This window comes from Balaenoptera borealis (assembly GCF_965194805.1).
Source record: "Balaenoptera borealis genome assembly, chromosome: 6".
Classification (NCBI taxonomy): Eukaryota; Metazoa; Chordata; class Mammalia; order Artiodactyla; family Balaenopteridae; genus Balaenoptera; species Balaenoptera borealis.
This window is the reverse complement of record NC_138863.1, coordinates 122,679,850-122,706,343: the sequence shown is the minus strand read 5'-3', so window position 1 is coordinate 122,706,343 and position 26,494 is coordinate 122,679,850. Positions and strand designations below refer to the sequence as shown.

Below are 26,494 nucleotides of genomic sequence, written 5' to 3'. Positions count from 1 at the left end.
TTTTTACACTTCACTAAAATTGATGAAATATCAGTAAACTGTAATAAATTATATGTATATAATACCTAAAGAAACCATTAACAAAAGCTATACATAGAGATATATTCAAACACAAGACAAATCATAATAGAGTCCTGAAGATCATTCAAGAAACACACAGGAAGGTAGAGAAACGAAATAAAAAACAGAGAGAACAGACAAAAGAAACAAACAAAAATATATATTTGAGCTCTAATACATCAATAACTTTAACATTACATGTAAGTGGTTTAAATGCACCAATTAAAAAACAGAGGTTGACAGAGTGGATTAAAAAACATGACTGTACTATTTACTGTCTACAATAAACTCACTTCAAATATGATATAGGCATATATATTTATATTTATGTATTTTTTCTTCCATTCTTTTACTTTTATCTCTATCTATCTATCTAATATATAACAAAAGAAAGAAAGGTTATATTAATATCAGATTAAGTAGACTTTAGAGCAAAGAAAATTATCATAAAGTGAGAAGAACATTATATAATGATAAAAGGGCCCATCCACTAGTGACACATAGCAATCCTCATCAACCCTGTGTTTGTACCAAACAACAGAGCTGTAAAATATATGAGGCAAAAACTGATAGAACTGGAAAGAGAAATAGACAAATCCTCAATTATAGTTGGAAATGTCCACACCATTATTGATCATCTACTATGTGCAAAGCACCAGTACTGTGAATGCAGTAGTGAAAAAGAAAAAGTCCTGGTCCTCATGAAACTCATGGCCTATTGGGGGAAGACAAATACTAATTAATTAAATTTTTTTTTAACTTGCCAGCATAAGTAGTACAAAGGGAATCTCAAAAACACCAAAAATTTAACGTCTCTTCTTCAAAATGCCCTATTTTTTAACAACAATAAGTAGACAAATATGTAATTCCGAAGATGTAGAATTTAATAGAATCTGTGGTTCTATTGTTGCATTTCCCAGGGATAACAAAGAGATTCATGTCAGTCCAGTGTAGACTGCAAACCCTGCCCACAGATGGCACAAGCTCACAGCCAGGAAGACAGAATTCTGTAGGTGCCTCTAATGTATTTATTTCTCCCCAAAACACAATTCACACCAATTCAGTCCCTGCTTTGCCTCCAGTTTCACCTGGGAGTCTGATAAGACTTCCAAGAGTATAATGTAAACATATTATGAGAAGGGGTCAAGGTTAGGATGGGGAAAGCAAGACTTACCCCAAAGTGTTAGAAACCATCAAGCTGAGAAGGATGCTGACTTACCACAGTGTAGATCTGATGCTTCCGCCTTTTAGCCAGATCAATTATGTTTACTCCATTGTAGTAAAGATTTTCAATACATCCGTGGAAGTTTTTCTTTAAAAAGGTCCCAGGTTTGCCTGGTACTGGAATTCCTCCAAAACTAAGCTTTATGAGAAAGAAAAAAAGTCAACTCTTAGTTATAAGCTCTGAATGAATAGGAAAAGGAAAGTAAGCAAGTGAATTTCAGAAGATTCAACTGTAGCATGAGCCAAGTGGCTCAAATAATTATAGATGCCACTTGATTACACATTTAAAAGGATACTGATTAGGCCACGTAAAAATAACTATAATTGCTTGCTTTTTAAGAGCTTATTTTACAAAACTGTTTTACTTCCTTTCTGAACCCTTCTAATACTAAATAAAACAATAATTTACAGAAGGAGGAAAAAAAGAAAAGAAAACATCTTTATATTTATCTCTTATGCAAATATCTGAGGACATACAAAGAAAAACCGAGGGACAAACAAAATATACCTCTATTCAGACCTCGTTTATTCTGCATTGTACCAAAAACACCTTATGAACACAATTGTTCCCAAATTACTTTTATAAAGATTAAAAATAGGAAACAATTCAAATGTCCCATACATTTAAATAAATGGAGGAAAAAATCGAGAATTGATATGATAGACTCCTACTTCGTTAATAATGGTGCTGAGTAAACGTTTGTTATAAAGTGGAAAATGAGTGGAATGTTGACTGAAAAATGCAGGAGTTATAACTGGGTATAAAGTATGATGTCAACAACAAAACATGTGCTTACAATTTAGACTTGAAGAAATACACTGAACTATTAATGATAGTTGTCTCTGGGAAGGATATGGGTTACCAGTTTTCTCTACCACTTTTCTTTCCAGTAAAAATTACTACACATTACTTTTGGAATGGAAATATTCTTTTAAAAACAAACCTGATTTGGTATGAATATTCCTCCTATTATACAAGAGAAGCAGAACACTTTCTTTAATCATGTTTATCCCAACATTATTTAATGAGTAACCCAGTTTTTCTTCAATGCTTTGAAATGTTACCTTTAGCATGTATTTAAACTATTTGAATGCTTAGTGTATTTCAGGAAGATTTGTTCTCCCAATCAGAATGTCTTCGCCTCATATGAATGCCTACAGATAAAGCAAAGCTTACTTCCAGATGTCTACTTTTTTTCCCCCATAAGTTCCACACCATTTTTAAAAAATTGCTTCTTTATACATTGTAATATATGATAAGAGTGATTAATCCTGCTGCCCACTTCTATTTATCATTGTTTTACTCTAGATAATTATTTGGTATTTTTGCCTATTTTAAAGTTTAATTTCGAAATAATTTTATTTAAAATAATCTGTTAGAATTTTGAGAATTTGTTATTTCCATAAACACATTTACTTGGAGAAGAATAAACATTTTTGAAATATTTCATCTTCCTATACAAGAACCCAGTGTCTTTTTCTATTTTCAAAATATATTTGGTAAGGCCCTTCACTTAAGGTTATTATTTTATTTCTCTCGTTCACATATTCATCATTAACTTAATTCCAGTGAATTTCAAGCATTTAAAATTTTCCATTGTATGGAATCTAAAAAACAAAACAAAACAAAAATGTGAACAACTCATAGATAAAGAGAACAGATTGGTGGTTGCCAGAGGTGGGGGAGTGGGGAGTGGGCGAAATGAGTGAAGAAGGTCAAAAAGTACAAGCTTTCAGTTATAAAATGAATAAGTCACTAGATGTAATGTACTGCGTGGAGATTATAGTTAATAATACTGTATTGTATATTTGACAGTTACTAAGGGAATAGCTCTTAAAAATTCTCATCACAAGAAAAAAATGTTGTAATTATGTGTGGTAATGGATGTTAAATAGATTTAGTGTGGAGATCATTTTACAATATATACAAATATCAAATCATTATGTAATACATCTGAAACCAATATAATGTTATATATCACTTATGTCTCAAATTCCAGTGTAAATTAATTGTTTTCATTAATTAAACATTTATCAAGTAAATTATATACACATCCTACTGTTTTCTCTATCCAGATACTCGTATATTAAATAATGTACGTTTTAGTTAATTTCATACAACTTTTCAAGGAAATAATCAGATGACATATTTAAAACACTTTACTCTTTTCAAGCCAAATTATATACATTTTTTTGTTTCATTGTCCTAATCAAAACTTTCTAAAATATAGCCAAAACTTTTTAAACAACAATAAATAAGAATTATGGTATAGAACTTTGGAAAAAAGCCAAAAACAAACAAAAAGGAACAGTACTTTTGTATATTTCCCAGTACATAGAATACTGATTCTGAATCCACATCACATTAGATATCCTTTAATCTCATTTACACATAAATTATTTAGTTGCTTATTTTTTGTTTGTTTGAAATGAGAAATGAATGCTCGGTTTTATCTATTGACTGGTCTTTCAAAAATTCATGGGACAGAATACAAGACATTTTACATTTAATCTATTGATGGGTTGAATTATATTAATAGATCAGAAATTAATAGATTCTCTTTGATTGAACCACACTATTTGTCTTGAAGTATATGTGCTCATATTTTAAATAGTAAATGAATTTGAGCTCCAGTTTTCTTCTTTTGCCAAGTGTTTAGATCATGTCTAAATGTGTCTCTGAGTAAAACTCTGGGAGTTTTATCTTTGACTCTATTTAAAAATGACTCATAACTCTTGAGAAATATTCTGGAAAACTGAAAAAAAATGAACTTGTTAATTCCACAAATACTTTGTAAAAATACTGCTCAGATAACTTCCTTGTTGACTTATTGCAGTATTCCAATGTTTTCAGTTTGAGTCACGTGGATTTAAAAAGATTCACTTCCCTTTTGTAATTGTATAAATCAAATTTGTAAGGTAAAAATAAAGTTGACTATTTGTTACTTTTGTTATTTTTAAAAAACTTTATTATGTTAGAGCAGTTTTAGTTTCACAGCAGAATTGAGAGGAAGGTAGAGAGATTCCCACATACCCCCTGCCTCTACACATGCACAGGACCCCCGTTACCAACAACTTCCACCAGTGGTTTACTTCTTCCAACTGGTGAGCCTACACTCACACATAATCATCACCCAAAGTCCAGAGCCTACATTACGGTTTACTTTTGCTATTGTACATTCTGTGGGTTTGGACAAATGGAAAATTACATGCATCCACCAGTTCAGTATCATATAGAATAGTTTGCCTCCTCTAAAAATCCTGTTCTCTGCCAATCCATCCCTCCCCCAGCCCCTGACTCCAATCCCTGGCAACCATTGATCTTTCTACTGTTTCAATAATTTTGCCATTTCCAGAATGTCATACTGTTGGAATCATACAGCATGTAACCATTTCAGTTTGGCTTCTTTCACTTAGTAACATGAACTGAAGGTTCCTCCATGTCTTTTTATGGTTTGGTAGCTCATTTCTTTTTAGCTCTGAATAATATTCCATTGTCTGTATGTAGCGCAGTTTGTTTATACATTCACCTACTGAAGGACATCTTCGTTGCCTCCAAGTTTTGACAACTATGAACAATGCTGCTGTAAATATTCATGCTCAGGTTTCTGTGTGGACATAAGTTCTTATTCTTTTTTATAATTTATATTATTATAAATATATCACTATATATAATTTATATATAATGAAAATTTTATTTTTTTAATTTTTTTGGCCATCTTCCTCAATTTTCAAAAAAAAATAATGTTCTACATCACTCAGCTGTGATTTAGGAAAATATTAGTCACGGGGCAATATTTGAAAAGGAGAGAAGAAAATAAAAAACACTTCTTTTAAATAGCAAAAAAAAAAAAAGCATTTGAAGGATTTGGGGTAGAGCCTTTTTTAAGTGAAATAGTATGGAGGACAGTATATATTATAAAACTGTAATTTCCCATTACATGAAAGGAGAGCAAAACTCTTTCTAGTCTGGGTAGAGGATGTTAGGAGAAAATTGGTGGAGATAAGAGTTACATGGTGTGGGACCTGCTCTTTGGGTCTCTCTGGGAGATTGAAATTTGATGAGGTTTGGGTGAACAAGGATGGAGGTCACAAGATAGATTTTGGAAAACGCAGGGAGTTATTTCTCCCCTGATTCCTACAACAATGATGATGTAAGCCTATTAAAGAGGCTTCAAATTCAGCATGGCCTCAGAGCAAAACTTGGCTGGAAGACAGACAGGTTAGCAATGGCTATGAGAAGTAGCAACATGGAAGTTTCTGAGAGCTGCTTCTCAACGGCCTGATCACTAAAGCACTGTGTGAAATAGGCTACTGAGGTCCCCAGGGCTGTGAGAGAAGGATGGGGAATATGGATGGACTGAGGATGTAAGTGTGTCAAAGGCTGGTAGCTGATACGGAGGTCCAAGTGTCCAGGTGACTAGACCTCACAGCCTGAGGCCATTGCAGGCACCATGAACAGCAGCTGCAGAGGCTGACACTTTACTCCCATGCTGGGCTATCCACAAGCCCGCAGCCAGTGATCTGTCCATGGAAACAAAAAGGAGGAGCAAGAAGGAACCCCAGTATAACCCAGTATTTACACAATAGTACAGTAAGTTTTAAATAGGCATTAACTAGTTATCATTCATCAACACGGTTAGATTTTTCTGCTATCAGGGGAAGCAGGGGCCGATAAGCATATTGAATTCAGGTAGGGAGAAGAAGCAAAATTGCATTTCTGCACGTTTGAGTATGAGATTAAATTTTTAACCTGTTTTATATTTTAAATTTTTCATGTAGTTGAGAATTTGAGGCCATAATTGTACTACTGAATTATAGATTTAGTTCATTATCAGATTAGTTAGAATGGAAAAACTTGCTTCATATATTACTGATTTTCTTTTCTGCGTATATAGTATTGATTTTTCTAAATATTTCATAAACACTTGTAGGCTATACTTGGTATATACCTACGAATTTTACATGAATAATTATATCCATCAGATCATTTGCATTCATAATTTTATCTGATTTATCAAAATTGTGTGAACGAAAATCAAAATCTTGCCCTTAACTATGTTTTTGTCCATCAAGCCATCCAGACAAGGATCACTGCTATGCATGACCTGGGACGGTCAAATGATTATAGCAAATGTTTGCAAAAATTGAATATTGATCATATTCAAGCTCTTCTCCTGCTGAGTTCAGCTAGCATCTGAGTCTCACCCAAGTTCCCAACACCAGCTTTTCTCCTTGAACTCTGCCCATTAGTTTATTCTTCTAGCAACGTAACTGGAAAACCAATAACCACTTCCTTCAGCCTTGCTCTTGGGCCTCTGAGTCCCAGAACAGGGCTTCTGAGTCCCTACAGCTCACGTCAGGACAGTGTCAGTCAACATCTAACCACTGGAAATGAACTGTTTTGGTTTTTTGAATTTGATTGATATTTTATTTCATATATACATCTGTTTGGTATAGGTGTTTTTAATTAGAAACCACAACATTTAGTACTTTACAATAGCCTTTATCTTTTTATCTTAACTTTTACTTTCAGTGGTACTAATTTTTCTACCTCTGTTCTCAGTTTACATAAATTTAACTGGGTATCTTTGTCCCCAGTTCCAACTTTAAAAAAATACTCATTTTGGTGTTTTCTGCCATACGTGTGTTAATTGAAAACCACATATCATATGACTGGTGTTTGTTTATTAAGCAAATATGAGACTACTTACCACTTGAGGGAATTTAGAAAAAGTTTTTAATAATGCTATATTCTTTTTTTTTTTTTTTAATTTCTTTGGTTTTTTTTTGACTCTTCGGGTCTTAGTTGTGGCACTTGGGGTCTTCGTTGAGGCGTGCAGGATCTTTCACTGTGGCACAGGCTCTACGTTGTAGCAAGTGGGCTTCTCTCTAGTTGCGGCACATGGGCTGTGCGTGCTCCAGAGCATGTGGGCTCTGTAGTTTGTGGCACGCGGGCTCTCTCGTCGAGGCGCACGAGCTCAGTAGTTGTGGTGCATGGGCTTAGTTACCTCACAGCATGTGGGACCTTAGTTCACTGACCAAGAATCGAACCTCCATCCCCTGCATTGGAAGGTGCATTCTTTACCACTGGACCACCAGGGAAGTCCCTAGAAAACTTTTAAGTGTATTGCTATAATTATAAAGACGATCAATATTGCTTTATTCTACTGTGTTTGTTAGTTTTTGATTATTGTCTCTTTTATGCTTTTTGCTATGTAGACTGTGTAATGTTTAGTCTTTTTTTTTTTTTTACATCTTTATTGGAGTATAATTGCTTTACAATGTCGTGTTAGTTTCTGCTGTATAACAAACTGAATCAGCTATACGTACACATATATCCCCATATCTCCTCCCTCTTGCATCTCCCTCCCACCCTCCCTATCCCACCCCTCTAGGTGGTCACAAGCACCGAGCTGATCCCCCTGTGCTATGCGGCTGCTTCCCACTAGCTATCTATTTTACATTTGGTAGTGTATATATGTCAGTGCTACTCTCTCACTTCGTCCCAGCTTACCCTTCCCACTCCCTGTGTCCTCAAGTCCATTCTCTACATCTGGATCTTTATTCCTGTCCTGCCCCTAGGTTCTTCAGAACCTTTTTTTTTTTTTTTAGGATTCCATATATATGTGTTAGCATACAGTATTTGTTTTTCTCTTTCTTACTTACTTCACTCTGTATGACAGACTCTAGGTCCATCCACCTCACTACAAATAACTCAATTTCATTTCTTTAGTCTTTTTAAAAAACTGACTTGGAAGATAATCCTGTGATTATCTGGCTTTTTAAACTACAGTTTTGGATTACTGTCTACAAAGCCCAGATTTGTTGTGTTTTTTTTTTTCTCCAACCCCAACTTGTTTTGAATTTTGATTACTTAAACTATTATTATTATCAATTAACCTGCACATTTATTTTTCCACTTTGAAACTGTTTTTTTAAAGAAATTCTATTTTGTGGCAATTTGTTACAAAATTGCATAAATTTTTGAGTTGTATCAACATCCATCTTTAGCTTTTCACAGTGAAGTGGTTAAAATCACTGTTTCAGGAGCTTCTCTGGCTGGATTTAAAACCGATCTGCCCTTCTGTGGGACCTTGGGTAAAATACCTAACTGTTGTGTGATTCATTTTCCTCATACATAATATGAGGATAATGATAATACTGATCTCATATAAACAATGTAGCTTGATTGGATTAATGTGAAAATTAAAAGATTTCCTACCAAGGACCTACTCTATAGCACAGGGAACTATATTCAATATCTTGTAATAATAACCTATAATGGAAAAGAATCTGAAAAAGAATAGATACATACAATAGATACATACATATGTATATATGGATATATACATATGTATACATATGAATCACTTTGCTGTACACCTGAAACTAACACACTGTAAATCAACTATATTTCAATTTAAAAAAATAAAGATTTCCTACCCTGAGACATTTTGAAGGGCTCATGGCATGTAGCCTTTGCTGTTTGCAGGATTGTTCTTACCAGCAACAATTTCTCAGTTAAGAGGTTCTTCCAAAACAGTGTTTTTGCAGGCTTATTTTCAGCAATTTCTGAATAAAAACTATATGGATAGTAACTTAGCTAATATTTTGCAGTCTGAAGTTTGCTATATTTTACATTGATGTTTTACATCAATAGCAATTAAACTAAGTAACTTTTCTTTTTTGAATTAATAAACAAACACACATTTTCTCCGAAGTCCTGTAGAGGTTTCCTTCTGGTTTTCAGATTTTCAGAACACTGGAACTAAATATGTTGTGTCCTCCTTTGAAAAGGTCCTGCAATCATTTCTAGCTTGGTATTTATTTGAGAGGGAAAAAGAAAAAAGAAAGAGAGAGAGAACTTGCTAGAACTATCTGATCAGTATCTATTTTCCATGAATTTTTTCAAATTTAGGAAAACTGGTCATTGAACTGTTGAGTGTCAAATTCTATTTCACTTGTTCTTTGGGTAGGAGGCATATTCCAGGCTCACATTCTTCTGCATTCTTCTTATTCAGTCGGCATTCTAAAGAGTATTGTTTATTTATTTAATTTCCTAAATGTCTATCCTAAAATTACAGAGCTTTTCTCAGTTACTTCAGTGGCTGTGTTGTATAAACTATTCTTTTTAACATCTCACAAATATATCTCTATTGTGTTTATAATTGCCCCTGTACTTCCTTCAAACTTGAATGAGTCTCCTTGAATTAATCTTTGTTTTTAAGTCAACCCTAGCTGTATTCTACAAACCTCTTCATTCACTGATTTGTTTGTCTAGGACACTGATGATATGATTTTGCCTTTCCATTCAGACTCAGGCATATTTCATCATGGGGCAGATACTGATGGTATTGAATAGAGATTATATTTCAGGGCACATCATTTGCATGAAGTAGCCCAAAGGCATTCAGTATATGCATCAGAGAGCTGGAAATCCAGTTTCCATTAGATCATGGGCTCCTATAACACAAAATAGTTGTGACACTATAAGGGAACCAGATGCCCTAAGCCAGTTCTCTCCAGATAGCAATATGACAAATTCACCTTTTTTTTTTTAAAGTCCTGCTTTAAGTGACAGCATCTCAATAATCCCTACTCTGATCAACATATCTGAAGTTGCAACCTGTTTCCCTCAATCTTTGAACTCCCAATCCCATTACCTAGATCTATTTTTGTTCTTTCTATAGCATTTGTCATCTTTCTTACTATGTAATTTATTTACTTGTTATGGGTATTGCTTATAGTTTGTCTCTCCTGCTAAAACACAAGCATCACAAGGGTAGGTGCTTGTTCTTTTCATGGACATATTCCAAGCACATAAAATGATGCCTAATACATAACAGATGCCGAATAAATATTTGTTGAATGTTTTGGTAAATCTCTCTAAAAAAAGTTTCTCAAGGACACAGACCACATCTTTTTCATTTTTGAATATTTAATGCAAGAGGTATGACTCAAAAATAAGAGATTCAACAAATAATTGTTGAATTGGATCAAAAAAGAGCACTAGCAATTTACTTCTAAAACCGCTTTACCTTATTGTCATTTTTTTGTCAATGTGGCTGCTTTCTTTTCTTACTTTTCTTATTTGTTTGCTCTTGGAAAATTGCATGGTGAGCCTTGTATTGATCTTAGTGGTCAACAAAACCAGGTGTTAGACTGTAAAGTTTCACTCACAGTCTGAGTGTCTTGGTCCATCTGGGAACCTGATGGGTTTTCTGGTGTCACAGGTGGGCTCCAACTGGATGAATCCCAGGAGAAAACACACTTTGATGTTAAATGTATGAGGTCCTAGAAGCTGCCACTCTCTTTTCCTTTGATCTCATTCCTCTTCTATTGTCTGGAATTTGCTTGTCTCTTTTTCAGTCTTTGATGTTACTTCTCTGGCAATGAGTTCATTCCTCCTTATTGGTTTTTTTCTCTGGCCCTGTTTGAATTTGAGAGTCTTCTTGTTCTAAAGATTCCTTTTCCTGTCAGACTTGGATTTCTGATACATTTGAAGTTTCTCATTAGTGAATATTTGTCTCACTTTTGTTCTGATAGCCTATTTTGTAATGGAATATATATGAAAAAGGATCCAAATGGCTGTCTTTCTTTTTTTTCCACACTTTAAAACTTGCACCGGCTTGGTGTTTGTTGAATTATACATAGAGATTATGGCCCTTCTGGAGGAAGGCTGGCAAAGGTAGATGAATTTCTGCCATTTCAAATGAGACCAGAAATCCCAATTTTCTGATGGTACCTCTTGATTTTTAAATATTGGCCTGAATTCAAAGAGTTAAAAAAAAATACTAAATGGGCCAAATAAGATGAGGGTAGTCCAAATTGTTCCCCGTGTGACCAATTTTTGGCTTCTGCTCTACTGTTTGATTTGATCAGTGACTCAGATTGGAACTTCTTTGGAACTTCTGATCTCTATAACTCTTAAGGGGGTGTAGTGCATATGATCTCTTATTTTTGTCCCTACTTTGGGATTATATATTGAGGTGAGGTGACTTGTTTTCATATCTTCACTTCTTTATTCCTTCTATACCCTATTCTTTCACAAATTCCCAGTGTCCCTTTATTTCTGAATGATATATAATTGTTCATTTCTGTTTCGGGAGGGAAAAGAGTAAGTGATATCTGACCCAGATGCAACCCTGCATTGAATAGGAGGAAGCACTGATCCTGACAGCCCTCCTTGTTTCCATAAAGCACCTCATTCATGGCCATGCTTCCTGCCTGTGTTCCAGGTCCACAGCTACCCACCTCCACCCTGGCTTTGGCTCCTGACCCAAGCCCAGCTGTTGTCCCTTACACTTCAGTTGAATTTGGCCTCAGCATCTCTCTTAGATAAGGTTGTCTTTTAGTAATAACAATAGTGGCATTTCAATAGGTACATGAAAAGATGCTCAACATCACTAATTATTAGAGAAATGCTAATCAAAACTATAATGACGTACCACCTCACACCAGTCAGAATGGCCATCATCAAAAAGTCTACAAGTAATAAATGCTGGAGACAGTGTGGAGAAAAGGGAACCCTTCTTCACTGTTGGCGGGAATGTAAGTTGGTGCAGCCAATATTGGAAACCCCCGATTTCCAGCCAATATTGGAAACCCCCATTTCTCACTTGTGGAAACAGTATGGAGCTTCCTTAAAAAACTAAAAACAGAACTACCATATGATCCAGCAATCCCACTCCTGGGCATATATCAAGACAAAACCCTAATTCAAAAAGATAAATGCACCCCTATGTTTTTAGCAGCACTATTCACAATAGTCAAGACAAGGAAACAACCTAAATGTCCATCAACAGATGAATAGAAAAAGACGTCTTACATATATACAATGGAATATTACTCAGCCATAAAAAAGAATGAAATAATGCCATTTGCAGCAACATGGATGCAACTAGAGATTATCATACTAAGTGAAGTAAGTCAGAAAGAGAAAGACAAATACCATATAATATCATATGTGGAATCTAAAAATCTAAAATATAACACAAATGTTTTAAAATATAAAATAGAAACAGACTCACAGACATAGAGAACTGACTTGTGGTTGCCAAGGGGAAGGTGGGGTGGGGGAGGGATGGATTGGGAGTTTGGGATGCAAACTATTATATAGAGAGTAGATATACAACAAGGTCCTACTGTACAGCACAGGGAATTCTATTCAATATCCTGTGATAATCCATAATGGAAAGGACTATTTAAAAAAAGAATATATATATAATTGATCACTTTCCTGTACAGTAATAATTAACACAACATTGTAAATCAACTGTACTTCAATAATAAAAAAAAAATAGTGGCATTTATGGACTAGTTTTATGCATCAGGCCCTATGCTTAGAGCTTACTTTCATTATTTTTTTCTTTAACTTTTTAGTTAGATATTACTATTTGCTCCACTTGAAAGCTGATGAAAACGATGGCATACAGAGGATTAACAGCTTGACTAAGGCCGTAGAGCCAAGGGGTGCAGTTGTAGCCCCTCTGGTCCTACACACACTGCCTCGCCTCCAACTACTTCTATTCCAGTTCCATTGAGGAACCATCTCCGTGAAGACCAGGGTCAACAACTGGTCTTGGTTAGCCTGAAACTTTCTCATTTTTAAAACTGAAAGTCCCAGGCTCACTGACACAGTATGCCCCTAACCTAGGCAGCCTGGCATGCACCTGGTGAGCTTTTGCTGTCCCCACTATGGGGAAGAAAAGGAGACGTGATGGACAGTTATAGTAGCAGAAACCCCCAATAGTTTCTCAACAGCATCAATCAGCCCCTCCTATTTCCTCTGCCAGAGCCACCCAATGCTCTCTACCTACTAGCGAGTTTCACACCAAGGGCTGGATTCAGACCATCTTTCTAATTCTTACCCGGAGTGCTGCTCCTGGCCGAAATCTGGTCCATTGCTAGTCTAGGGTTCCTTTCTCTAAATGGATATCTTTTTACAGATTCACAGACACCAAAGTCTGACACAGCCTGATTGGTTCAGCACATATTTATTTATTCATTTTCGTCTGAATCAATTTACAAAATTTTAACCTTAGTTTAATTGGATAATGGGGGACTTCCCTGGTGGTGCAGGGGTTAAGAATCCGCCTGCCAGTGCAGGAGACATGGGTTCGAGCCCTGGTCCAGGAAGATCCCACATGCCGTGGAGCTACTAAGTCTATGCGCCACAACTACTGAAGCCCGAATGCGTAGAGCCCGTGCTCCGCAACAAGAGAAGCCACTGCAATGAGAAGGCTGCGTGCGCACCGCAATGAAGAATAGCCTCTGCTCACTGCAACTAGAGAAAGCCCGTGTGCAGCAACAAAGACCCAATGCAGCCAAAAATAAATAACTTAATTAATTAATTAATTAATTTAAAAAATTGGATAATGGGGTAAATCATGTATATTTCAGCATTCAAGCAAGAACTCATTAGAAATTCTAACTTCAGTATATCCCCACCCCATACATTCAGGCTAGAAGGGCACCTGCAGTGGAACTGACACCCTAGACAGCCCCCTCTGACCACCCTCTGGTCACATCCTGCCTCATAGGGGTGGTGTTTGCAAACCAAGGGGAAATGACGATTTAATCTTCCTACCCAGCTCCCCAGAGTTTCCTGCCTGAACAGGTCTGAAGCAGCTTCAAGGGCCTGAACTATTCTCCCCACTGTCCGTCCTCCTGAGTATGGACCACAGACCCATACATAGGTCCCAGGAGTGGCCAAGGGGGTTTCCACCGTGGACAGGGCTTGGACATGTGGGATGTTCATTTGTCAAAGAAGGAAGTAGAACAGATTTTATTCAACTGTTTGTTAGCTTATTTGTAACTTTTGAAATATTTAGAACTATGGTACGTGGACCCCATTAGGACTCTAGCCTCAGGCCCTACGAGTATTCAAGTGGGGCCTTTATAATATTTTATTGATGATGACATTTAGCCTAAGTTCACCCAGCCTCAGAATGTCTTATGAAATAGTTAAAACCTACCACCACACCCCTAACTGCGGCTAAAATAATACTATAAGGAATTTTATCAAGTGTTCTTTTACTTTCTCTTAATAAAAACAATATTCGGGGTATAATACTGGAATTGGCATATTCCCCTCATCACGTTCCACACAATTAGCTTACTTTTCAATATGTACATCTCACTGTTACAAAACTTGGAGAAACATGCAATTAGCAAGTTCACAGATCAAAAAATTTTAAACTTAAAACTAGACAGAAAAATGGCACCAAGGAATGTGGTTTCAAGTCTCACATACATGCAGAGGCCAGGATAAGGACCACAGCCTGTGCTTGGATCTTGAGAGATTATCCCTCCTTCAGAGAGAAAGGCTGTCACCAGAATGACTTCCGGTGATCGGCTATGCATACCTAGACTCAAATCTTGTCTCTGTTACTCGATGACTTGAGGAATAGGAATGGGAGGGTCATTAATTACTCTTGTCTTTTATGTCTGTGATATAGAATGTAATAATCTCCCTCACTAGGCTGCTTGAGGGACTCAACAAAATCACAAAATGGCATACAAAATAGGAGCTTGGTTGTTTTCTTCCATTGTTTTCCCCTTATCTCCACTTTGCACCTACTTATTTGCCTCTTCCTTAATTTATTTTCTTCCATTTATTTCTCTCTTTCTACCGTAGTCTTTCAACTGAGTTTCCCACCAACCCCCCAAAAAAAGGACCAATAACAATTATACTACCACATGATATGATCTGCAAAACAGTTTCTCTTGTGATCTGTAGTTATTTTGATCACCCAGGGAAAAGTTGTATTATGTCCAGCCAGTCTTTAATCATGTCTGAGCTCCAAGAGGAGGTCCATTAGGGCAGTACTAAGCCAAAGTAAGGGCAGCAAGAGCTCTGACTATGGGGACCCATCAGGAAAGCCTTATGGAAAGAAAAGTAGGGTGTAAATTGGTATCTTTATAATGCACAGAAATAAAATTTTCTTAACAAATATTTATTGAGTGTGTATTATGTACCAGATACAAATCTATAGAAATAAAGTAAAAAAGAAAATCTTGACCCTTATGATGAGCTTAAGTTCTATGGCTGGGTTGGGGATGAAGAGATAGACAATTAAAAATAAGTAAATTTGGGGACTTCCCTGGTGGCACAGTAATTAAGAATCTGCCTGCCAAAGCAGGGGACATGGGTTCAAGCCCTGGTCCAGGAAGATTCCACATGCTGTGGAGCAGCTAAGCCCATGCGCCACAGCTGCTGAAGCCCCCGTGCCTAGAGCCCATGCACCGCAACGAAGAGTAGCCCCCACTCACTGCAACTAGAGAAAGCCCATGCACAGCAACAAAGACCCAACGCAGCCAAAAATGAATAAATAAATAAATAAAAATTTTTTTAAGAAGTAAATTTTATATACAAAATAGATAACCTACAAGGACCTACTGTATAGTACAGGGAATTATACTCAATATTTTGTAATAACCTATAAAGGAAAAGAATCTGAAAAAGAATTAGCATAGCACTCTAAATCAACTGTAAGTCAATAAAAAAATAAAGTATACAATATGATGAAAACAATAAATAAGTAAAATAAAACTTTTCAACTTCAAAAAAAAAGAATATATATATGTATAACTGAATGACTTTGCTGTACACCTGAAGCTAACACAACACTGTAAATCCAACTAACTTGTTTTTTACTTCAACTAAAAGAAGTAATTTAATAACATATTATAAAGTGACAAGTGTTTCTGAAGAAACACTATGAATAAAAATAAATTAGAGGATGTGATTTTAGAAGTAAACATAAGGAATACCTTTTAAAGTCATGTATTCATTCTATTGCCTCAGTTCTTTCTTAAAGTACTATTTTTGCGTGTGGTACAAAATGCAAAATGTTTCAGAAGAGTACACAGCAAAGAATAAAGTTTTTCTCTTTGTTGATCCCACTTTCTTCTGATTTGCTTATCCATATCCTTCCAGAGATTTCTGTGGGTCTATGCACTTTCAAGTCTATATATTCTTTTCTATTTTTTTAAACACAGATACTGTTTACACTGCATTGCACACTGATTTTCCTTTTCATTGAACAATTTATACTGGAGATGGTTCCACATCAGAACATATAGGGCTGCCTCATTCTTTTTAATGGAAGCATAATACTTCTGCTCAGGTCTGTCAAGCACACACACACAAAACAAGGTGAGTCCAAGGCCAAGGCCTGGCGGATACACGTAGAGATAAAGGAGCCACTGTGAGATTCCGATGATGTGTGCCTTAGACAGTAAAGGGAAGAGTAGACAAATAGTACATCTCCCATGGCCCCTGTGTCCCACACACCAACACAGAGGACACTAAGTGTGAGGGCAGATGACCACAATGTGAGTTGCGAGAGTCTTTATTGCTATAGATCTAATTCTAGACTTCAGCTTGAAACTGAGCAGGACCTTGTGAGGCTCCTGGGCACAAAAGCCTTTCTGTGTCCCCCCGTTTCTTGATTAAAGGAAATAGGCTTATTTCAGCCTCCATGACCTTCCCTGAGTTCCAATGAGCAGTTCAAACAGTTGCTAATCAGGGAAGGGAAGGGATGCAGAGACAAGGGAGGAACAGACAAGAAACAATAGAGCAGCCTGGGGGCAGGGTCTTGGTGCCCCTAAGGGATACACACAACAATATCTTCGAGCTGTTTTGCAGATACTGAAACCTCCACCAGTTGGGAGAGGGTAACTGTCTGCTGTCCACAAGCACGTAGACCCCAGACCTGTTGGAACCAGAAGGTTGATGATGCCGACTCCCAATTACCTCACCACCAACCAATCAGAAGAATGTCCACGAGCTGTTCACACTCTCCTTTTTGAACCATTACTATGAAACTCCTCACTACCCCCTCCAGATCGGGACACACAGTTTTGAGGGCATAAGTTTGCTGTGTCCCTCTTTGCCTGGCAAAGCAATAAAGCTATTCTTTTCTACTTCACCCAAAACTCTGTCTCCGAGGTTTAATTTGGTGTCGGGGTACAAAGGCCAGATTCAACATCAGGCTAAGCAATTCTATGTGATGCAACTCTATTCTAAGTGTGCAGGGCAGAAAGCCTCATGCCTCCGCAGAACTTAGGGGGTGTCAAGAAACTGTGTCAGGACAGTGTCGTATGGGGCCAGGAGGCAGGTAGCGATGGCCTTGGAGCTGCTAATTGCAGGCCTCCATCCTCTTGTGTCTCAGGAAGATGACAAGGTGTCCTGTCAAGACTCAGATCAGCTGTGGGGCATGGCTTTGGCTGCCTGGCCCAAGTGGACAGTGTGAGGTCACTGGGACACTCTGGCAGAGCCGTTTCCTCACAGGGCTTACCATAATTTTTAATTAACCTCCTTTTGATGGACTTTTGGGCCATCTTCCAATCTTTTGTTATTCCTAACATATACCCCATTGCACACATTTGCTTATAATTGTAGGATAAATTCCTAGAAGCAGAATTGTTGGATTGAAGAGCACTTGTTTCAATTTTGAAGATGTTGTCCTTTCTTTGATGTTGTATTAATTATAGTCCCACTAACAATAGATTAAATAGTTCTGGTTCCTTCATATCCATGCCAACAATATAAATTTTGTGTTCCATGCAGTCTAAGTTTAAAATATCGTTGTAGCGTGAATTTGCATTTCTTCTGCTTATGAGTGAGGTTGTGCATCTTTTTATATATTTGAGAGTAATCTGTATTTTTTATATATTCATGTTCTTTACCTATTTTTCCATTGAGTTACGTTTATAAAAATTATTTGTGGGGGCTTCTTATTCATTAATTAAATTTTGAAATACTTTTCCAAGTTCTTGGGAGGATGATATCATTCTATCTGTATTTTGTTGTGGAATTGCATGTGGCTTTTTAAATATTTTATATGTACAAAATTTTTCATATATTTTATTTCCAGGTTTCCAAAATTTATCTCATACTTGGAAGGACCTCCAACAATCTTTGATTATAAAAGTACTATCTAGGGAATTCCCTGGCTGTGGAGTGATTAGAACTCAGTGAGCTCACTGTGAGGGCCCGGGTTCGATCCCTGGTCAGGGAACTAAGATCCCGCAAGTGTGGCCAAAATAAAATAAAATAAAATAAAATAAAATAAATAAATAAAATAAAAGCACGACCTCATATTTTCTTTAAAACTTCAATAAAACATATATTTGAAGATGTACATGTATTTTTAAATGCTTAGTGTTTAGTTTAATATAGCTTTTTCTTACTAAGAATTCTTATTAAGTATATTTATTTTTAAAAAATGTCTTTTTAGTATTTATGATAACATCAATCACATATTTATTTATTATTTACTTATTTATTTATTTATTTTTGGCTGCATTGCGTCTTCATTGCTGCATGCGGGCTTTCTCTAGTTGCAGCAAGCAGCGGCTACTCTTCATTGCAGTGCACAGCCTTCTCACTGCGGTGGCTTCTCTTGTTGCATAGCATGGGCCATAGGGGCGAGGGCTTCAGAAGTTGGGGCATGTGGGTTCAGTAGTTGTGTCTCGTGGGCTCCAGAATGCAGGCTCAGTAGTCGTGGTGCGTGGGCTTAGTTGCTCCGCGGCATGTGGGATCTTCCCAGACCAGGGCTCAAATCCGTGTCCCCTGCATTGGCAGGCAGATTCTAAACCACTGCGGCACCAGGGAAGTCCCAAATCACATATTTTAAAAATATGTTTTTAATAGTTTTGATACTGCTAAGGTGGCTATGTTAAAAAGGATAACTGAGCACTCTTGATAAGAAAAGAATGCTTGGGGGGACCTTCAAGATGGCAGAGGGGTAAGACATAGAGATCACCTTCCCCCCCACCAAAGTACATCAAAAATACATCTACATGTGGAGCAACTCCTACAGAACACCTGCTGAACGCTGGCAGAAGACCTCAGACCTCCCAAAAGGTAAGAAACTCCCCACGTACCTGGGTAGGGCAAAAGAAAAAAGGAAAAACAGAGACAAAAGAATAGGGATGGGACCTGCACCTCTGGGAGGGAGCCGTGAAGGAGGAAAGGTTTCCACACACTAGGAAGCCCCTTCACTGGCAGAGATGGGGGGTGGGCGGGGGGAAGCTTTGGAGCCACAGAGGAGAGCACAGCAACTGGGGTGCCTGGGGTGCAGAGGGCAAAGCGGAGAGAGTCCCACACAGAGGATCACTGCCGACCAGCACTCACCAGCCTGAGAGGCTTGTCTGCTCAACCACTGGGGTGGGTGGGGGCTGGGAGCTGAGGCTCAGGCTTCGGAGGTCAGATCCCAGGGAGAGGACTGGGGTTGGCTGCGTGAACACACCCTGAAGGGGGCTGGTGCACCACAGCTAGCCGGGAGGGAGGCCGGGGAGAAGTCTGGACCTGCCTAAGAGGCAATAGACCATTGTTTCAGGGTGCGCAAGGAGAGGGGATTCCTTTCCCATGTGCCCACAGAAGGCAGAGCACCACCTAAGTGAGCTCCAGAGATGGGCATGAGCTGTGGCTATCAGCTCAGACCCCAGAGACGGGCGTGAAATGCTAACGCTGCTGCTGCTGCCACCAAGAAGCCTGTGTGCAAGCACAGGTCACTATCCACACCCTGAGGGAGCCTGTGCAGTCCGCCACTGCCCGGGTCCCCTGATCCAGGGACAAGTTCCCCGGGAGAATACACAGCGCACCTCAGGCTACTGAAACATTACACCAGCCGCTACTGCTACAGGCTTGCCCCACATTCCAATTATAACTACCATACCCCTCCCTCCCGCTGGCCTGAATGAGCAAGAGCCCCCAAATCAGCTGATGCTTTAATTCCATCCTGTCTGGGCAGGAACAGATGCCTGATGGCGACCTACATGCAGAGGTGGGGCCAAAACCAAAGCTGAACCCCAGGACCTGTGCGAACAAAGAAGAGAAAGGGAAGTCTCTCGCAGCAGCCTCACGAGGAGTGGATCAAATCTCCACAATCAACTTGATGTACCCTGCATTAGTGGAATACCTGAATGGACAATGAATTGTCCTAAAATGGTGGCAGTGGACTTTGGGAACAATTGTAGAACTTGGGGTTTGCTGTCTGTGACTGATTTTATTCTGACTTTTATGTTTATCTTAGTTTAGTGTTTAGTGCTTGTTATCACTGGTGGATTTGTTTACTGGTTTGGTTGCTCTCTTCTTTTTTTATTATTCTTTTTTATTATTTTTTATTTTAATATTTTTTTCTTTTTATTTATTTAAAAATTTTTTTTTTCTTACTTTCTTTCTCCCTTTTCTTCTGAGCCATGTGGCTGACAGGGTCTTGGTGCTCTGGCCTGCTGTCAGGCCCATGCCTCTGAGGTGGGAGAGCTGAGTTCAAGACACTGGATCACCAGAGACCTCCTAGCCCACATAATATCAATCGGTGAGAGCTCTCCCAGAGATCTCCATCTCAACACAAAGATCCAGCTCCACCCAAAGGCTAGTGAACACCAGTGCTGGACGCCCCATACCAAACAACTGGCAAGACAGGGACACAACCCCACCCATTTACAGAAAGGCTGCCTAAAATCATACTAAGTGCACAGACACCCAAAAAAACACCACCAGACACGGCCCTGCCCACCAGAAAGACAAGATCCAGCCCCACACACCAGAACACAGGCACCAGTCCCATCCACCAGGAAGCCTACACAACCCACTGAACCAACCACACCCACTGGGGGCAGACACCAAAAACACAGGAACTGCGAATGTGCAGCCTGTAAAAAGGAGACCCCCAAACACAGTAAGTTAAGCAAAATGAGAAGACAGAGAAATATGCAGCAGATGAAAGAGCAAGGTAAAAACCCACCAGACCAAACAAATGAAGAAGAAACAGGCAGTCTACCTGGAAAAGAATTCAGAGTAATGATAGTAAAGATGATCCAAAATCTTGGAAATAGAAGGGAGAAAACACAAGAAACATATAACAAGGACCTAGAAGAACTAAAGAACAAACAAACAGTGATGAACAACACAATAAATGACATTTAAAATTCTCTAGAAGGGATCAATAGCAGAATAACTGAGGCAGAAGAACAGATAAGTGACCTGGAAGATAAAATAGTGGAAATAACTACCACAGAGAAGAATAAAGAAAAAAGAATGAAAAGAATTGAGGACAGTCTCAGAGACCTCTGGGACAACATTAAACCACCAATATTCAAATTATAGGGGTCCCAGAAGAAGAGAAAAAAAATGGTCTGAGAAAATATTTGAAGAGATTATGGTTGAAAACTTCCCTAATATGGGTAAGGAAATAGTCAATCAAGTCCAGGAAGTGCAGAGTCCCATACAAGATAAATCCAAGGAGAAACACACAAAGACACATATTAATCAAACTATCAAAAATTAAATACAAAGAAAAAATACTAAAAGCAGCAAGGGAAAAGCAACAAATAACATACAAAGGAATCCCCATAAGGTTAACAGCTGATCTTTCAGCAGAAACTCTGCAAGACAGAAGGGAGTCGCAGGGGATATTAAAAGTGATGAGAGGGAAAAACCTACAAACAAGATTACTCTACGCAGCAAGGATCTCATTAAGATTTGATGGAGAAATTAAAACCTTTACAGACAAGCAAAAGTTAAGAGAATTCAGGACCACCAAACCAGCTTTACAACAAATGCTAAAGGAACTTCTCTAGGGAGGAAACACAAGAGAAGGAAAAGACTTACAAAAACAAGCCCAAAACAATTAAGAAAATGGTAACAGGAACATACATATTGATATTTACCTTAAATGTAAATGGATTAAATGCTCCAACCAAAAGACATAGACTGTCTGAATGGATATAAAAACAGGACCCTTATACATACTGAATAGACCCACTTCAGACCTAGGGACACATACAGACTGAAAGTGAGGAGATGGAAAAAGATATTCCATGCAATGGAAATCAAAAGAAAGCTGGAGTAGCAATTCTCATATCAGACAAAATAGACTTTAAAATAAAGACTATTACAAGAGACAAAGAAGGACACTACATAATGATCAAGATATCAATCCAAGAAGAAGATATAACAATTGTACATATTTATGCACCCAACATAGGAGAAACTCAATACATAGGGCAAATGCTAACAGCCATAAAAGGGAAAACTGACAGTAACAAAATAGTAGTAGGGGAAATTAACACCCCACTTTCACCAATGGGCAGATCATCCAAAATGAAAATAAATACGGAAACACAAGCTTTAAATGATACATTAAACAGGATGGACTTAATGGATATTTATAGGACATTCCATCCAAAAACCACAGAATACATTTTCTTCTCAAGTGCTCATGGAATATTCTCCAGGACAGACCATATCTTGAGTCATAAATCAAGCCTTGGTAAATTTGAGAAAATTGAAATTCTATCAAGTATCTTTTCCGACCACAACACTATGAGACTAGATATCAATTACAGGAAAAAAAACTGTAAAAAATACAAACATGTGGGAGGCTAAACAATACGCTACTAAATAACCAACAGATAAATGAAGAAATCAAAGAGGAAATCAGAAAATACCTAGAAACAAATGACAATGAAAACACGATGACCCAAAGCCTATGGGATGCAGCAAAAGCAGTTCTAAGAGGGAAGTTTATAGCAATACAATCCTACCTCAAGAAACAAGAAACATCTTAAATAAACAACCTAACCTTACACCTAAAGCAATTACAAAGAGAAGAAGAACAACAACAACAAACCCCAAAGTTAGCAGAAGGAAAGAAACCATAAAGATCAGATCAGAAATAAATGAAAAAGAAATGAAGGAAACAATAGCAAAGATCAACAAAACTAAAAGCTGGTTCTTTGGGACGATAAGCAAAATCGATAAACCTTTAGCCAGACTCATCAAGAAAAAATCTACAAACAATAAATGCTGGCAAGGGTGTGCAGAAAACGGAACCCTCTTGCACTGTTGGTGGGAATGTAAACTGATACAGCCACTATGGAGAACACTATGGCGGTTCCTTAAAAAACTAAAAATAGAACTACCATATGACCCAGCAATCTCACTACTGGGCATATACCCTGAAAGAACCATAATTCAGAAAGAGTCATGTACCACAACGTTCATTGCAGCTCTATTTACAATAGCCAGGACATGGAAGCAACCTAAGTGTCCATTGACAGATGAATGGATAAAGAAGATGTGGCACATATATACAATGGAATATTACTCAGCTGTAAAAAGAAATGAAATTGAGTTATTTGTTGTGAGGTGGATGGATCTAGAGCCTGTCCTACAGAGTCAAGTAAGTGAGAAAGAGAAAAACAAATACTGTATGCTAACACAGACATATGGAATCTAAAAAAAAAGTGGTTCTGAAGAACCTAGGGGACAGGAATAAAGATGCAGAGGTAGAGAATGGACTTGCGGACACAGGGAGGGGGAAGGGTAAGCTGGGATGAAGTGAGAGAGTGGCATGGACATATATACACTACCAAATGTAAAATAGATAGCTAGTGGGAAGCCGCTGCATAGCACAGGGAGATCAGCTTGGTACTTTGTGACCACCTAGAAGGGTGGGATAGAGAGGGTGGGAGGGAGACGCAAGAGGGAGGGGATATGGGGATATATATATATATATATACATATAGCTGATTCACTTTGTTATACAGCAGAAACTAACACACCATTGTAAAGCCATTATACTCCAATAAAGATGCTAAAAAAAAAAGAAAAGAAAAAAAGAAAAGACTTCTTGGGTTGCAGACTATCAGAGAAATGGAATCTCACGAAGATCCTAAAAGATCTCTTTTCTAAAACCCTTCTGCTCCAGGATGGAATTAAAATGAATTGCTATAGTCTGTCTCAGCAGCATTTGGAAAAAAATCATGTGGGCTGAGTGATGTACACTGGAATGACATTCCAATGAGAAGTAAAGCATCTACATTCTTTCTGCTTATTATTTTTTTGGCAGAAGATTCTATGAGCCCCTGTCTGTGTTTGCCTTCCAGGTGGGAGGAGAAGCTGACAATTGCATACATGTGAGTGGGGCAAACTCCCTGCTAGAAGCCTTGTGGAGAGGCACTGTGTCACTTGATTGATACCCTTGACATCGTCTAAGATGGAGGAATGAAAGCTACCATATTTTCTTGCCAAATATTAACACATGCTAAAATCTGAAGAGAAACCTAGATTTGCAGAATGTAATTGTCCCTGTTGTAGAATTTGACAGGGCACTGATTTAGAGTAGCAGGACATCCTCTGACAATGGGTCCTTGGAACTCAGGGACCTGAATTCAGTCATTCTTCTATCCGGTGGTAGCAGGGCTCAAATGTATACATATGACCCCATGGCAGATACCAAATCAGTAACATAGATTCTCATTAATAGACAACATTGTTATAAAAGACACCTTAGATTCTCCATCATTAAAAAAGTCTACAGAAAACAAATGCTGTAAAAAGAAACGAAATTGAGTTATTTGTAGTGAGGTAGATGGACCTAGAGTCCGTCATACAGAGTGAAGTAAGTCAGAAAGAGAAAAACAAATACCGTATGCTAACACATATATATGGAATCTAAAAAAAAAAAAAAAAAGTGGTTCTGAAGAACCTAGGGGCAGGACAGGAATAAAGACGCAGACATAGAGAATGGACTTGAGGACACGGGGAGGGGGCAGGGTAAGCTGGGACGAAGTGAGAGAGTGGCATGGACATATATACACTACCAAATGTAAAACAGATAGCTAGTGGGAAGCAGCCGCATAGCACAGGGATATCAGCTCAGTGCTTTGTGACCACCTAGAGGGGTGGGATAGGGAAGGAGGGAGGGAGACGCAAGAGGGAGGAGATATGGAGTTATATGTATATGTATAGCTGATTCACTTTGTTATACAGTAGAAACTAACACAACATTGTAAAGTAATTATACTCCAATAAAGATGTTTAAAAAAAACCCAAACAAACAAATGCTGGAGGGGATGTGGAGAAAAGGGAACCCTCTTACACTGTTGGTGGGAATGTAAATTTGTACAGCCACTATGGAGAACAGTATGAAGGTTTCTTAAGAACTAAAAATAGAGTTGCCATATGATCCAGCAATCCCACTCCTGGAAATATATCTGGAGAAAACTAATTCGAAAAGATATATGTACCCCAATATTTATAGCAGCACTATTCACAATAGCCAAGACACAGAAGCAGCAGTCTAAATGTCCATCAACAGATGAATAGATAAAGAATATGTGGCATATATATATATATATATATATACACACACACACACACACAAACATACATACACACAATGGAATACTATTCAACCACAAAAAAGAATAAAATAATGCCATTTGCAGCAACATGGATGGACCTAGAGATTGCCATACTAAGTGAAGTCAGACAGAGAAAAACAAAAATCATATGATATCGCTTATATGTGGAATCTAAAATATGACACAAATGAACTTATTTACAAAACAGAAACAGACTCACAGACATAGAGAACAAACTTATGGTTACCAAAGGGGACGGGGGGGAGGGATAAATTAGGAGTTTGGGATTAACATATACACACTACTATATATAAAACAAACAAACAACAAGGACCTACTGTATAGCACAGGGAAATATATTCCATATCCTCTAAATAAACCATAATGGAAAAGAATATGAAAAAAGCATATGTATATATATGTATAACTGAATCACTTTGCTGTACAGCAGAAAATAACACAACATTGTAAATAAACTATACTTCAGTAAAAAAACAGACCTTAGATTCAGATTCAGATATCCTATTTAGCAGCAAGGGTGTTCATATTGTTTCCGGGTGACTGAAGTTAGGAAATTTTACTTCCCAGGTTTTTGCGCCTACTTAGTGGTAAAGTGGTAATTACGACCCAGGATTCCTGTCCCTGGTGCCCCTTTCTCTCCACACAGCCTTGAAGGTGAATCTTCAAAGGCTGGAGAGTTCCAGTTGTTCGAGAAACTTCTCCCAACACCTACCTCTCCTGTTCCAGTGCAGCCAATGTCAATGTCACTGTTATAGTCAGTCTGTCTTCTTTTATGTTCATATGAACAAGCTGGCTGCATACTTTGGAAGGGGCTTGGATTCTCTGAAGCAGTTTGCTTCATAGGAACATTTCAAGGTGTTTTCCCCCCTTCCCCCAGGAAACACTTCTTACAAGGCACCAAAAAATTTAGACATTTCTAGAAGAAATCTGTTCCAACTTCATAAATTGAGTGACATCTTTGGATGTCTTTCCCTAAATGCTGACATTCACTTTAATGGCACTCAGCTGTGATTCCATACAG

General features: G+C 37.9%; 2 protein-coding genes and 1 long non-coding RNA gene across 3 annotated transcripts in view; 2 read left to right on the top strand and 1 right to left on the bottom strand.

Annotated features, from left to right (window-relative positions):
• CNTNAP5 (contactin associated protein family member 5) overlaps positions 1-26,494 on the bottom strand; it is an 862,652-nt gene that overhangs the window by 411,177 nt on the left and 424,981 nt on the right. Inside the window, exon 7 of the mRNA XM_082397815.1 lies at positions 1,280-1,423. Within this exon, the coding sequence (XP_082253941.1) occupies positions 1,280-1,423 (144 nt within the window). The remainder of the gene's footprint in view (positions 1-1,279; positions 1,424-26,494) is intronic.
• The window catches only part of LOC309631478, a 571,739-nt gene that overhangs the window by 220,973 nt on the left and 324,272 nt on the right, over positions 1-26,494 (top strand). The gene's annotated exons all lie outside the window — the stretch shown is intronic.
• The window catches only part of LOC309631460 (uncharacterized protein), a 166,246-nt gene that overhangs the window by 9,853 nt on the left and 129,899 nt on the right, over positions 1-26,494 (top strand). The window lies entirely within an intron of this gene.